The 16,691-nt window shown below is 42.6% G+C and overlaps 1 protein-coding gene across 1 annotated transcript in view; it reads right to left on the bottom strand.

The window, feature by feature from the left end:
* LOC129714265 (cation channel sperm-associated auxiliary subunit gamma-like) overlaps positions 1-16,691 on the bottom strand; it is a 68,643-nt gene that overhangs the window by 26,722 nt on the left and 25,230 nt on the right. The window contains exons 5-7 of the mRNA XM_055663814.1: positions 13,480-13,573; positions 5,845-6,000; positions 3,158-3,329 (exon numbers count right to left, since the gene is read on the bottom strand). Coding sequence (XP_055519789.1) covers positions 3,158-3,329; positions 5,845-6,000; positions 13,480-13,573 — 422 coding nt within the window. The remainder of the gene's footprint in view (positions 1-3,157; positions 3,330-5,844; positions 6,001-13,479; positions 13,574-16,691) is intronic.

Here is a 16,691-nt window from a genome sequence, read left to right as displayed (position 1 = left end):
GAGCCGATCCTGGACTGACTCTGGACTCTGGTCCTGTCCACGGGGGGGGAAATGAAGGAGGACTGGCCAAATTTTGTGCCTTCCACCACAGTGATGAATGCTGTGGTGGATGTTTGTGTTACATTTTTATTGTGGTTGTGTGTTCTTTATTATTGTATCGCTGCTGGCAACCCAAATTCCACCGACCCTGGTTGTGTGGCAAATAAATTCTATCTAATTCTATCTAATCTGAAGAATGGACCCTGCCCGAAACGTCATCTATAAATGTCCTCCAGAGATGTTGCCTGGCTCACTGAGTTATCCAATAATTATCCAATAACTCAGTGGGTCAGTATTGTTGCTCCATAGATGCTGCCTCACCTGCTGAGTTTCTCCAGCATTTTTGTCTACCTTTGATTTTCCACCATGTGCAGTTCCTTCTTAAACAACGAGTTATCCAATACTTTGTGTTTTGCTCCAGGTATCTGTAACATTACTTTCAAAATTGATTGCTTTTGTTTTCCACAATATTCCTCATCAAAACCTCTTGTTCCATCTCATAATTTATAATGAAGATAGACACAAAGTGCGGGAGTAACTCAGCGGGTCAGGCAGCATCTCTGGAGAAAAAGGATGGGCGACGTTTCGAGTCAGGACCTCTCTTCAGAGTGAAACTAGAGGGGAGGGAACTAAGAGTGGGAAAAGGCCAGAACAAATCAACAGCTATCGAGAAAATAAAATGCATTATGTGTAGGTACTTTGCACATATGTTCGATTCAGTATACAAGCATATTGAGACTCTAATCCTTGTCCCTTATGTTTTCCATCCCATTCAAATGTTGTCATTAGTTTTTAGCATTCAAAATTATTCAGCAACAGATTACCTTATTTGCAACTATCAAAATGCCAATGTTTTAGCAGCACGTATTTTGATGACAGAGCTCATTAATTTTCAGTAATTTTAACTATGTATCATCATGATTTTTAATCTTTGTGCTTTTCTAGATATCCGATTTCAATATGGAAGGGAAGAAGTCCCTGTATGTGTCTCCAATGGCTCGCACCAATTTCTGCAGAAGCACCTATTCTGTCCAGATGCATCACAGCTTGGTATAGCAAACTCATGGACGGAACTCTCATGTGCTAAGGATGAATTCCCGTTCTTCCACTCCACCTTGTTATGGGCCTTGCATTTTTTAATCTGCACTTTCTCTGTAGCTTTAGCACTGTTTGCTGCACTCTATTTTGATTTATTTTCATTTTCATTTCCATTGCCAGTTCAGTTTCAAGCACAGGCCAGGCCAAACAACTCATCTCATTTTCATTTCATTTCATTTCCATCGCCATTTCAGTTTCAAGCACAGGGCAGGCCAAACAACTCATCTCGTTTTCTACTTGATATGATAGGGCACGATCATCCTGGATAACGGCCCCATTGCAGAAGCATCCATGTCGCGGGGCTGGAAACTGGAAGTATCCTGAGCTAATTCTGCTACTACCATCATCTATTGCGACAAGTGATGGTTTCCACTGATTGTCGCCGGAAGTTTGCATCCTTTTCAGGACGGACGATGACAAAGAGGTCAACATTTGTAACAAGATGGACACGAAAAGAAGGTGGTCCTGGACAACACACAATGATTCCTCACTGTATTTCGGTACATGTGACAATAATAAACAATACCAATAACAATAGTGCCAGTCCGAGCAAAGTTTGAAGCAGCAAATACAATTTCCAGGAGGATTATCACAAAATGCTGGAGTAACTCAGCGAGTCAGGCAGCATCTCTGGAGAGAAGGAATGGGCGGCGTTTAGGGGCGAGACCCTTCTTCAGGAGGATTGTTATTGAAATATGAGGGTGGCTGTTTTTAGCTTTATAGATGCCATGAAGAACATTCTTCAAGAATGTCTAGCTGTTAGATATGAAGCTAGTGGAACTGTCCAAAGCAAGCGCTGTCTGCGGAGGGCACTCAGCATCGCCAAGGACTGCTCTCACCCCAACCATGGACTGTTTACCCTCCTACCATCCGGGAGGTGCTACAGGTCTCTCCGTTGCCGAACCAGCAGGTCGAGGAACAGCTTCTTTCCGGCGGCTGTCACTCTACTCAACAACGTACCTCGGTGACTGCCAATCACCACCCCCCCCCCCCCCCTCCCCCCCCCGGACACTTACTATTTTTTATCCAAATCGTTTGCTATGTCGCTCTTCAAGGGAGATGCTAAATGCATTTCGTTGTCTCTGTACTGTACACTGACAATGACAACTAAAATTGAATCTGAATCTGAATCTGAATCTGAACTCATTGATAAAATTCCAATATTTTCTTCAGGCAAGATTAAAGCTATTAACAATACAATCAACAAGTCCCCACCATAATGTGGTATAAACACAAGGTAAGGAGGCATTGAAAGTGCTAGCACTATATGTACAATTTCCTAATCGCACAATGTCAATACATCTTAAGGGGTCAACATCCTTCCTGATTTCGTCCACGATAAAGTAATGAAACAGGCGTGTTTGAAGATGGCGTGAAACATAAAGAGTGAATTTCCATTTGTCAAGGGCCTGTCCCACTTTCACGACATAATTCATGACCTCTGCCAAGTTTGCCCTTGACTCATACTCGCAGCATGGTCGTCACAAGGTCGTAGGAGGTCGTAGGTAGGTCATAGCACGGCATGATGCTAGTCGTAGGTACTCGTGGCATCAAGTAGGTCGGGGCAGTTTTTCTAGCCTGATGAAAAATGTCCACAAGTAAAAAAGGTTGAGAATTAGGTCGTGAAAGTGGGACATGCCCTTTACTAAGCTCAAACCTTTTGAAAACATCAGTGAAATAAATACATCAGTGATATAAATACATAAAAATCTATTGTATCAGTGTAACCCTGTTCCTGTTATACTTTTATATTCTCCCCCCATGTAATATTAATAGTGAAGCAAGCTTGAATAAGATAGACACAAAATGCTGAAGTAACTGAGCGGACCCGGCAGTATCTCTGAATAGAAGGAATGGATGACGTTTCGGATCGAGACACATCCTCAGTCTTGACCCGAAACGTCACCCATGCCTTCTCTCCAGAGATGCTGCCTGTCCCATTGAGCATTTTGTGTCAATCTTCAGTTTAAATCAGTATTTGTAGTTTCTTCCTACAAGCTTGAAAATGAACTGACAGTACCTGATCCTCTTTCTGTTGAGCGGAGTAAGGTTAAATTCCCTTTAAAATAATACATCAGTTGATTCTGGCGTATAAACAGCATACTTTCAGTAGCAATGGCATCATATACTGTAGCAGAGAATAAACCTTGTGGACAACTAAGGGAGCCAATCCAACAACTGTCAATATTCAGCTGAAAGGAGAACAGAATGGAAAGTAATCGTGAATTTCTTTTTCATAAATTCAGTATTTGTTTCATTCTTCAAAGTGAGAAAGAAGAGATGGAAGTAGCAATAGAAATTGGAAGTGAAATTCCAATTTTGGAAGAGTAAAAACTGATGGATTACAAGTGTTGCCGTTAAAGATACAGTTTAGAGTTTAGATTTTTAGTTTAGAGATACAATGCGGAAACAGGCCCACCAAATCCGCACCAACCAGCGATCCCCGCACATTAACACCATCCTACACACACTAGGGATAATTTTACACGTATACCAAGGCAATTAACCTACAAACCTGTGCGTCTTTGCAGTATGGGAGGAAACTGAAGATCTCAGAGAAAACACATGCAGGTCACGGGGAGAACATACAAACTCTGTACAGACAGCACCCATAGTCGGGATCGAACCCGGGTCTCCGGTGCTGCAAGCGCTGTAAGACAGAAACTCTACCGCTGCGCCACCGTGACCGCCCTCCAATTTATTCTTGGAATCATATGTCTATTTACGTTTCCAGTCAATAGTGACCTGACATGATGTTGACTGGAACAAAGGCAATGATAAAACCCTTAAATGTCAAATGTGAAGTGGCAGAGAGCCAAGAGGGAAGTTTTTGATGCATCAAGGATAAACGCAAGTAATTCACATAACTGTATCTCTTGTCTCACAGACTTAAGGGCCTGTCCCACCGTACGAGGAAATTCAAGAGCTCTCCCGAGTTTTAAAAGTCAAACTCGTGGTAAGTACGTAAAATGTACGTAGCGGGTATGTCGGAGCTCGGGACGTCTCTTAGCAGCTCGTAACGCTAACGGCAGGTACTCGGGAAACGTGGTAACCTCATGAGGATTTTTCAACATGTTGAAAAATGTCCACGAGAGCCCCGAGACCTACGAGCGGCTATTACTGTAATTCTCCGAGTTCGAATCAGGGAAAACTTGGGAGAACTCCTGAATTACCTCGTACAGTGGGACAGGCCCTTATGTAAGACCATGGAGTTTACAGTGTGAAAATGACAGGTACCCATAGGACTATGGTCCTAGTCCCTCTGCAATGCTCTTATAGAATGGGAAATGGCATCTTGTCCTTAGATGTTGTGTCAGGGCACAATGGTGACCTATCTCAGGGAGTCTGGATAAAGTTCCAAAATGATGGGAGACAACTCATAATACCAAAAGCATTACGCAATCAAATATCTAAGCAACTACTCTATTTACATCCTTAAGATCTCTGTTAGGTCATGTTGTATAACCATATAACCATATAACAATTACAGCACGGAAACAGGCCATCTCGGCCCTACAAGTCTGTGCCGAACAAATTTTTTTTTCCCCTTAGTCCCACCTGCGTGCACTCATACCATAACCCTCCATTCCCTTCTCATCCATATGCCTATCCAATTTATTTTTAAATTATACCAATGAACCTGCCTCCACCACTTCCACTGGAAGCTCATTCCACACCGCTACCACTCTCTGAGTAAAGAAGTTCCCCCTCATATTACCCCTAAACTTCTGTCCCTTAATTCTGAAGTCATTTCCTCTTGTTTGAATCTTCCCTATTCTCAAAGGGAAAAGCTTGTCCACATCAACTCTGTCTATCCCTCTCATCATTTTAAAGACCTCTATCAAGTCCCCCCTTAACCTTCTGCGCTCCAGAGAATAAAGACCTAACTTATTCAACCTATCTCTGTAACTTAGTTGTTGAAACCCAGGCAACATTCTAGTAAATCTCCTCTGTACTCTCTCTATTTTGTTGACATCCTTCCTATAATTGGGCGACCAAAATTGTACACCATACTCCAGATTTGGTCTCACCAATGCCTTGTACAATTTTAACATTACATCCCAGCTTCTATACTCAATGCTCTGATTTATAAAGGCTAGCACACCAAAAGCTTTCTTTACCACCCTATCTATATGAGATTCCACCTTCAAGGAACTATGCACGGTTATACCCAGATCCCTCTGTTCAATTGTATTCTTCAATTCCCTACCATTTACCATGTACGTCCTATTTTGATTTGTCCTGCCAAGGTGTAGCACCTCACATTTATCAGCATTAAACTCCATCTGCCATCTTTCAGCCCATTTTTCCAAATGGCCTAAATCACTCTGTAGACTTTGGAAATCCTCTTCATTATCCACAACACCCCCTATCTTGGTATCATCTGCATACTTACTAATCCAATTTACCACACCTTCATCCAGATCATTGATGTACATGACAAACAACAAAGGACCCAACACAGATCCCTGAGGCACCCCACTAGTCACCTGCCTCCAAACCGATAAACAGCCATCCACCATTACCCTCTGGCTTCTCAAATTCTCAAGCTCTCAAATGATTGTAAACTTCACTTCAGTGGAATATCTTTTATTGCTAAATGGTTTTAGATACCCTGAGGTGAGGAAAAGTGTCACACAAATACAGCAATTACAAATGTGCTTAAATACTTGAATTCAAAGCATTTTAAATAAAATTGCAAATTACCTCCAAAATTGAAAAATCGTCAAATTCATTGGTGGTGAAAAGAATAACCTTGCGATTAGAAATCCCTCCAAGTATCAGAACTGGACTATGATCGGTCAAATACCAGAGGGGAAATGAGGGATTAGGAATAGAAATTAGATTTCCAATTTCTAAAATCTAAGACAAAAGAAAATTAAAAGAACTTGGTGAACACTTTCAGATTCTATACCAAGTTTTCTACCAAAATACTATAGCCTTCTAAAATACTTAAAATAAAATTGCACCCCGAAAAATTGAATCCTGTAAAATTGAACTGATCACTTTAGGTACGTCAGAAGCCTGTTCTGAGCTAACATTATTTCAAGAGACATTTCCTTAATTGTGGCCTGATAACGGCGAAAAAATTAATACTTAAATTTTGGAAACACACGTCAGTCCCTACTGTTCAGATGTGGATTACAAACATGTCCGTGACGCTACATCTGGAAAATATTAGAAAAACCAGATCAATTTTTCAAGACATGGTCACCCTTCACTGAATTCTTACAAGGATAGTATGGCGCAACACAACTTTGAATTTAAATCCAACTATGGGTTGGGTGAGGTGGGTGGGGGGGACGTGAGGCAGGTATATCACCACTTTTTTAATCTCTTTTTCTTTTTTTTCCTTCTTTTTTTTCTTCCTTTCTTTCATCCACTCTTTGGCTACACTACTTTGGTAGACTAGGGGTCCTATCTTTGCACCTCTCACTTTTTCTCTATGTTGTTCTTTTTCTTTTCTTTTCCTTTATTTCCAAGTTAAAAAGTTAAAATTGAAGCTGTACATTAACTGTATAATTTTATATGCCAACTGTTTTATTTTTGTACAATTGCTTCCAAACAAAAAAAATATATATATACTATAGCCTGGTAAATATAATGCAGTGTAGCGGCACATAGTGGTGGTTTGGGGAAGTTCAAACCCTCGTCATTGGTTGGCTCGATCACGTGACCGCGGTGGTTCGTTCGCGGGCATTCCAGTCAGTCGTCAGCAAAGACCCTATAGCGAGCAAGATGGATCACTCGACGAAAAAGACGTAGTACGGTGATGGGCAGATTCACGGGTAATTTCGGCCCCATTTCCGTAACCGGCTTCCGTCGCCGCACCAAAGATCCCGTAGCGGAGCAAAGATACTAGCGCGGAGACGAAAGCCGGTTACGGAAACATCCTCGGAAAAAAAAAGTTATTTGGTATAAATCTTCTCCTCATTTTCAGAATTATAATTTATTAACACAAACTGTTCCCCCGCAACGTTGATTGCACTGCGAGGGGGATAACCAAAGTTGGGTCCGGTTACTGAAATGGCCGAAATATGACCGACGTTCCGCTCCGTTGAGTACTACACGTCAGCCCATTGGATTTAGCAGGAGTGGACTATCTTGCTCGCTATATTTGGTCGTCAGCGCTCCTCTCAGCAACAGTCAGGCACGCGTATCACCGAGTTTAATTACCGTTTTTATTTGTCAATAAAAGTTATTTAACTCAACCTGCATGTCTTGCTAAGCACAAACAAATAGATCGAATAGAACAAGCTGACCTACATCTTTAGGCTGTGCACGCCATACCCAAGAAGAAGAAGAAAAAGTGTATGTAAACATAGAAACAAGGAAACATAGAAAATAGGTGCAGGAGTAGGCCATTCGGCCCTTTGAGCCAGCACCGCCATTCAATGTGATCATGGCTGATCATCCAAAATCATACCCCGTTCCAAACATAGAAACATAGAAACATAGAAATTAGGTGCAGGAGTAGGCCATTCGGCCCTTCGAGCCTGCACCGCCATTCAATATGATCATGGCTGATCATCCAACTCAGTATCCCGTACCTGCCTTCTCTCCATACCCCCTGATCCCCTTAGCCACAAGGGCCACATCTAACTCCCTCTTAAATATAGCCAATGAACTGGCCTCAACTACCCTCTGTGGCAGAGAGTTCCAGAGATTCACCACTCTCTGTGTGAAAAAAGTTCTTCTCATCTCGGTTTTAAAGGATTTCCCCCTTATCCTTAAGCTATGACCCGTTGTCCAGGACTTCCCTAACATTGGGAGCAATCTTCCTGCATCTAGCCTGTCCAACCCCTTAAGAATTTTGTAAGTTTCTTTAAGATCCCCTCTCAATCTCCTAAATTCTAGAGAGTATAAACCAAGTCTATCCAGTCTTTCTTCATAAGACAGTCCTGACATCCCAGGAATCAGTCTGGTGAACCGTCTCTGCACTCCCTCTATGGCAATAATGTCCTTCCTCAGATTTGGAGACCAAAACTGTACGCAATACTCCAGGTGTGGTCTCACCAAGACCCTGTACAACTGCAGTAGAACCTCCCTGCTCCTATACTCAAATCCTTTTGCAATGAAAGCTAACATACCATTCGCTTTCTTTACTGCCTGCTGCACCTGCATGCCTACCTTCAATGACTGGTGTACCATGACACCCAGGTCTCGCTGCATCTCCCCCTTTCCCAATCGGCCACCATTTAGATAATAGTCTGCTTTCCCGTTTTTGCCACCAAAATGGATAACCTCACATTTATCCACATTATACTGCATCTGCCAAACATTTGCCCACTCACCCAGCCTATCCAAGTCACCTTGCAGTCTCCTAGCATCCTCCTCACAGCTAACACTGCCCCCCAGCTTAGTGTCATCCGCAAACTTGGAGATATTGCCTTCAATTCCCTCATCCAGATCATTAATATATATTGTAAATAGCTGGGGTCCCAGCACTGGAGCTACTTCCTTAAGTACTCTGGGATGCAGCCTATCTGGCCCTGGGGATTTATCGGCCTTTAATCCATTCAATTTACCCAACACCACTTCCCGGCTAACCTGGATTTCACTCAATTCCTCCAACTCCTTTGACCCCTGCTATTTCCGGCAGATTATTTATGTCTTCCTTAGTGAAGATGGAACCAAAGTAGTTATTCAATTCGTCCGCCATATCCTTGTTCCCCATGATCAACTCACCTGTTTCTGACTGCAAGGGACCTACATTTGTTTTAACTAATCTCTTTCTTTTCACATATCTATAAAAACTTTTGCAGTCAGTTTTTTTATGTTCCCTGCCAGTTTTCTTTCATAATCTATTTTCCCTTTCCTAATTAAGCCCTTTGTCCTCCTCTGCTGGTCTTTGAATTTCTCCCAGTCCTCCGGTATGCTGCTTTTTCTGGCTAATTTTTACGCATCATCCTTCGCTTTGATACTATCCCTGATTTCCCTTGTTATCCATGGATGTACTACCTTCCACATCTAACTCTCTCTTGAATACATCAATAGTGAGTTAGATATAGCTCTTAGGGCTAATGGAATCAAGGGATTTGGGGAGAATGTAAGGTCAACGTGCATCTGAATGTGCATGTTGGATGTAAGATCAATGTGCATCTGATTTTTTGGGATATGAGTGCAAGATGGTTAAGGTACATGTGGTTGCAACATTAGAGATTCTTAAAATACACTTAGGGATATCAAATTCATCAGCCCACCACTGCAAACTTCAGTGGCACCTGAGATCCAAGGATCTAACTTGTGAATTAGCATTACACATTTTATCTCACATCACATAGGTTTAAGGTGAAGGGGAAAAGATGTAATAGGAATCAAAGGAGGACCAAAAAGATGGAATAAGGGCAATTATCATAGTGGAGTGAAGTAATGTGGTAGAGGTGATCAGTTATTAGTCAGAGAGTCATAGAGTCTTATAGCGTAGAACATGCCCTTCGGCCTAATCTGTTCACACCGGCCAATATGTCCCATCAACATTAATAACATCTCAGTTCAGTTCAGTTTATTGTCACGTGTACTGTGGTACAGTGAAAAGCTTTTGTTGCGTGCACGCATTTGGCCCATATCCCTCTAAACCTGTCCTATCCATGTATCTGTCTAAACGTTTCTTAAATGTTGCGATAGTACTTGCCTCAACTACCACTTCCGGCAGCTTGTTCCATACATCAACCACCCTCTTCAATTGCTCATCCCTTCTATTCTTGAATCCCCAACCTGAGGGAAGAGACCGTGTGCGTTCACTCTATCTGTGCCCCTCATAGGATCACCCCTATATAAGATACAAATCTATAAGATCACCCCCACAGTCTTCAACAGTTCAAGGAAAAAGCTCCAGCCTACCCAACCTCTCCCAATAGCTTAGTCTCTTGAGTCCTGGCAACATTGCTGAAAATCTTTCCAGCTTAATGCATCTTTCCTACAGCAGGTTCACAAAAACTGAATACAACACAGGTAGACACAATATGCAGCAGTAACTCAGCGACACTGGAGAGAAGGAATAGGTGATGTTTCGGGTTGAGACCCTTCTTCAGACTGAGTAACTCGGAGTATTGCTGGAGTAACTGAGTAATGCTGGAGTAACTCTGCGGGATGGGCAGCATCTGAAGGGTCTTGACCCGAAACATCACCCATTCCTTCTCTCCTGATATGCTGCCGGTCCCGCTGAGTTACTCCAGCATTATGTGTCTCTCTTCCAGCATCTGCAGTTCCTTCCTACATACAACACAAGTAGTTCTGCTATAACACATGTTTCCATAACACAAATTCAATATAAAGCAAGTGATGAATTTGTATATACTATTTGCATTTTGCGTGCCAGATTGGTTATTATGCAATTTTGACTGGTAACTAGTGAACTAATTACTTTGGAATATACGGGCACAAAAACAACAAGCTGCCTTGGATTTCAACTTTATGACCATCAGGGGCGCCGGGGAGATGGCTGCCTGTTTATATTTTCTTTCTTTTTGTTATTTTTTTAGTGCGTTAAAAGTTTGTTTTAATGTTCTTCGGTTTGTTTTATGTGGAAAACTTTTTTTCAAGCTCTTACCTTCCCGGAGATGTGATCAATTTTCGGATCACATTCTCCGGGCTCTGCGGCCTACCATCGGTGGAGCTGGAAGCCTCCTTGGACTGTCGTGAGCCCCACCGCGGGGCGCGTACTTAACATCGGAGCTGATCCCTTGCCTGGGATCGCTCCCACCGCGGAATCACCATCAAGGGCTCGCTGTCTCGGGTGAAGCTAGTCGGGAGCTCCAACGTCGCGGAAGGTTCGACCGCCCGGCGCGGGGGAGCTGACAAACCCCCCGATGCAGGAGCTGATCGCCTCGACGCGGAGGGCCCGAACACCACCAGCTACGGGAATCAAGATCATCCCGTCAACGGGGGCTCGAGGCCCACGACCGAGGAAGAACAAAAGGAAGAGACTTGAACTTTATTTTGCCATCCATTACAGTGAGGAATGTGTAGGAGTCACTGTGGTGGATGTTCATGTTAAAATTAGTTTTTTTGAGTGATCTGTTGCTTTTAATTGTATGACTGACCTTGCCAATGAAATTCCTCATATGTTGCAAAACATACTTGGTGAATAAAGTGTGATTCTGATTCTGATTCTGATTCTGATAGGGTTCAGAAAGCCTGATTCGGTATATAACCTCTCACTGTAATCAGACACCATGTGTGGGAAAGAACTGCAGATGCTGGTTTGTATCGAAGATAAACACTGTGCTGGAGTAACTCAGCGGGTCAGGCAGCATCTCTGGAGACATTGAACATGTGACGTTTCTGATCGGAACCCTTCTTCAGACTGGAAGTAGAGGGGTTACATCCAGAAAGTAATTTGATGTGTGCACATAAAGAAATGTCTGAATCACTAAAATACAAGATGCACAATGGTGGTCTTGCAATGGAGACTCAGGAACATCAATTGTTATTTATAATTCATATGGCTGTATGGCAACCCAAATTTCACTGTACCTTGTGCTTGTGACTATAAATGTAAACTTAAACTTGAACTTGAACTTGAAATTCAAGGGAACATCTAAAAGCCCTGTCCCGCGGTACGAGTTCATTCCGAGAGCTCTCACGAGTTTGCCCTGAATAGAGCGCAGAGATTTACGGTAATGGCCACTCGTTGGTACTCGGGGCTCTCATGGACATTTTTCAACGTGTTGAAAAATCTTCACGAGTCTTCCCGTGCTTACCTGCCATTAGCAAGTCTTCCTGAGTACCTGCCGTTAGCGTTACGAGTCGCTAAGAGACATCCCCGAGCTCTGACGTACCCGCTACATTCATTCTCGAGTTTGTTTTTTTTTTAACTCGGGAGAGCTCTTGGAATGAACTCACACCGTGGGACAGGGCTATGACTTTGCTCTCTCTTTGTATTTATATCCATCTGCTATATCAATCCTCACTCCATGCAACCTAGTAGGTATGTTGCAAAGCCTACCTGAAGCGTCGCTGAAAATCTGTCCCAGCCAGTGTGCGCGATTTTGGGGGGGGCGGGTTTAAAACGCGATTTTCTCTAGGCTGTTCCAATCGAGGATGTTCAGCCTAGTTAATTATTAACGAAAAATCGCTGGAAGACCCCGTCGCAAAAGCTATTATTAGTTTTAAAGGCCTTGTATAATAGTTATAGTAGTTTAAAAATCAATGTCTAAACCCGCGACCACCGGCAGCCGTCAGGGTCGCATAGAGCAGACAACAGAAGGTAGGCTGTTTATTTTTACATTAAAAAGGGCTTCTTAAGATCCCTTTATACAAAGTTTAATGTTGCGAGTAGCTAATTTTGGGCCCATTATATCCCGCAGTATTTTTCTGGGCATTTGAGGCACAAATCTACCGCAATGTGAACGTTCTAAACCAGCGCGTTCACAGGATCCCACTAGAAAGCTGATTTAAATGGACTTTAATTTACAGCAATTGAACACTAAATTCCTTCCATTTGGCATATAAATTAATGTCAATGAGATTTAAAAATCATGTTTCATTGTGAATTATTTGTGAATATTATTTGGACACTTAGGCTATTTAAAAATGTTAATCATTTATTAAGAAATGGATAGATGTTTACATCTAGTAATTGAAGTTTGAAATTAGCTACACTTGGGTAACTAACTAATTATATGCTTTAATTTCAGGTCATCCAAGTAAGATTATTTCATATTTGTTTCAGAATGGTTCAATCTACGATAACTGAAAATTTCATTCGGTTCTCTTAATTTTTAAGAAAGTTATGGGCTTTTGACTGCACACGATCACAGCTTTTTTGTTTGGTCCATAGAAAATCAATAGGGAACAAAATGCTTATTTCTGAGTATGAAAATGGCCATAACTTTTTAAATACTTGAGATATGAAAGTGAATTGGGTGTCAAATTAAACTTCTTTTTATGCTTTATCTGATGGGATAAATTACAGACTTGAGTTTTTAAATCTCAAAATTTTGTAACATTGCTAAACCTAGCATGTGACATTCATTGAATTTTGCTTCATTCTATGCAACAAAAATTAAATGTAATATGAGCACATAAACCACATCCTTCTACATCAAGTGAATAACTTTGAAATATTATTTAACTGCAAAGAATCAGATTACATTACTGTAAAGTGGTCTATTTCTTTATGACAGCTATTCATTATTAAGAGAATGCTCTTCAGATTAACATTTGTTGCTGTTTAACTATATTGAGTATTGAATGAGCATGGAATCTATGAGCTATCTTGGAAGGACCACAATAAATCTCCATTCTCTGAGCAGGAGGCAATTTTAACTAGATTCAACAAAATAAATGGAACTCGTTCAGGCAGTTACACACAGGAAAGCACCATAATCTGCCCACCTCATGTCCAATGTCAAATTGCCTGATATTCTTGTCAACGCCAACTTCCAAATCCAGTCTGAGATTCAGGTAACCATCAACGTTTAAAAGAATACTGGTGTCAAACAAAAAGACAAAAATAACATTATAATTAGACAACAGCTCCTAATACATATTTCGATGTTAATTGAACAGAAAACACGTGCCATACAAACAATGTACCAAATGCACTGAAAGCAAATGCTGAAATTTGTAGCCTCCTACAAGTTAATACTATGAAATGTTTGTTTTTAAGACCAGAATTAGCATTCAGCACAATGAGTTAGACATTGTCTATCCTCCCCTCCAAGATCAGTTTATTTGCACTTTATCTGTTTTATTTATTCATGTGTGTATATATTTATACAATGGTAATTGGACACACTGATCTGTTCTGTATTCATGCTTTCTATATTCTGTTGTGCTGAAGCAAAGCAAGAATTTCATTGTTCTATCTGGGACACATGGTAGTAAACTCTCTTGAATCTTGAATCTTGGACAATGAACCAATTAATATTTATAAAATAATAATTTACTTTAATTCATTTGTAGGATCTGAGCTTATTGTTAAGGCTAGCAATTATTGGTGATTCCCGATTAGCCTTTAGAAGGTGGTGGTGAGCCACCTTCTGAGACTGTGGCAATCCCATGATATAATGATACGATAGAACTTTATTTATCCCAGGAGGGAAATTGATCTGCCAACAGTCATAAAAACACAAAATACATGAAACGTGAAATTAAAGTGACGAGTGGAAAGGATTGGTTGATGTGCAAAGATTGAGGAGATGGTTGGGGGGGGGGGATGGAGAGGTGTCAGAGTCAGTCTCAGTCGACCCCACTACAGAAGGGGGAGGAGTTGTACAGTTTGATAGCCACAGAGAAGAAGGATCCCCTGTGGCGTTCTGTCCTGCATCTTGGTGGAACCAGTTTGTTGCTGAAGGTGCTCCTCAGGTTGACCAGTGTGTCATGGAGGGGGTGTAAGCTGTATTGTCCAGGATGTTCCGCAGTTTGAGGAGCATCCTCCCCTCCACGACCAACCTCCCGTGAATCCAACTCCAACTCGGCCTCCAGGACGGAGCCAGCCTTCCTGATGAGTTTGTTGATCCTACTGATGTCTGTGGCCTTCGCCCTGTTGCCCCAGCACACGGCAGCGAAGAAGCTGGCACTGGCTACCACCGATTGGTAGAACATCTGCAGCAAATTACTGCATAGGTTGAAGGAGCAGAGCCTTCTCAAAAAATACAGCCGGCTCTGTCTCTTCTTGTACAGGGCCTCAGCGATCCTGGACCAGACCAGTTTACTGTCCAGGTACACTCCAAGGTCTTTGTACTCCCTGGTAAACTGCACATCCACACCATTGATGGAAACTGGGGCCAGGGGTGTTCCTCTCCTCCTAAGGTCCACCACTAATTCCTTAGTCTTGTCGGTGTTGAGCCTGGAGAAGATGCTCCCACTGTGCTACTAAAGATAGGAAATTCAAGGATTTAGACTCAACAGTGATAAAGCACTGGTGATATATTTATATGCCACAGTCAGTGCAACTTTACTTTAGCGATACAGCGCGGAAACAGGCCATTCGGCCCACCGAGACCACACCGACCAGTGATTTTACTTCGGAGTCACGTGAGGGACTCCATGAAGAAGCCTGCCCACAGCGCATGCGTGTCATATTGCAAACAACGCATGGACAAGTCACACCTGGGGAGGACGTCCCCGTGAATGGGAGAGTAAAAAGCCGACGAACGGCAGGTAAGTGACTCTGCATTTCTAACTTTGTTGTAGGAATGGACAGAGCACCTCGCAGGAAGTCGGTGAGAAAGGAGCAGCAAATAAGTCGGGAAGGAGCCGGGGACCTGCAGCAGCAGCAGCCGATGCCACAGGTGTTACCGATGGAGGAACCAGCTGTGCCCGACTTGAACCCCGCGCCGGCAAAATCGATTTCGCGGCCGGGCGGGAAGGCAAAACAAAAGTCCCATCACCTTAATTCTGGTGGTGGAGACAGTACTTACCAGTTCCGGAGAACTGACGAGCAGCTGCGGGAAATGGAGCAGCCAGGAGCGGCCAGCCTTACGGAGCTGGAAAGCCGCTACCAATGGATGGATATCCAGCCGCCGGTGACAGGTGCTCGTGAGTACCGGGGCCGGGAAGGGCGGCAGGAGAATATTGGGCGGCCGGGAGCGACCAGTGCAGGGAGGCATGGGGACCGGCTGCGGGAACCGCGAGCGACTAGTGCCCGAGTGCACGGAAGAGTTTATAGAATGTATTAGAGACGGGTTCCTAGAACAGTATGTCACAGAACCGACAAGGGGGGAGGCAATCTTGGATCTGGTCCTGTGTAATGAAGCAGGATTAATTAAAAATGTCATAGTTAGGGACTCGTTGGGAACAAGTGACCACAACATGGTCGAATTCCATATTCAAATAGAAGGGGAGCAGGTTGAAACTCAGGCTAGGGTGCTTAGTCTAAATAAGGGGGATTATGAAGGTATGAGGACTGAGCTGATCAAAGTTGACTGGGATAGCAGACTCAAGAATAAGACGGTACATGAGCAGTGGTGTACGTTTAAGGGTATACTGTATAACCTTCAAGAAAAATTTATTCCTATGAAGAAAAAAAGGGGTAAGGGTAAGAACAGTCAGCCATGGCTCAGTAAAACTATAAAGGATAGTATTCGGCTGAAGGCAAGGGCATATAAGGTAGCCAGAGATAGTGGGAGGGTAGAGGATTGGGAAGCATTTAAAGGTCAGCAAAAAATAACTAAGAGATTAATTAAGACGGGGAAAATAGACTATGAAAGGAATTTAGCGAACAACATAAAAACTAATAGTAAGAGTTTTTATAGCTATATAAAAAGAAAAAGGGTGGCTAAGGTGAACGTTGGTCCATTGGAGGGTGAGACTGGAGAGTTGTTGGTGGGGAACATGGAAATGGCAAAGGCATTAAACGAGTATTTTGTATCAGTCTTCACCATAGAAGACACAAAAAATATTCCAACGCTGGATAAACAGGGGGCGGTAGGAATGGAGGAGCTAAATACTATTAAGATCACCAAGGAGGTGGTATTAGGGAAATTAATGAGACTGAAGGAGGATAAATCCCCTGGGCCTGATGGATTACATCCAAGGGTCTTGAGGGAGATAGCGGTGGGGATTGTGGATGCATTGGTGATAATTTTCCAAAACTCCCTGGA

This window comes from Leucoraja erinacea, chromosome 38 (assembly GCF_028641065.1).
Source record: "Leucoraja erinacea ecotype New England chromosome 38, Leri_hhj_1, whole genome shotgun sequence".
Taxonomy (NCBI): domain Eukaryota; kingdom Metazoa; phylum Chordata; class Chondrichthyes; order Rajiformes; family Rajidae; genus Leucoraja; species Leucoraja erinaceus.
This window is presented reverse-complemented; position numbering and strand designations above follow the sequence as displayed.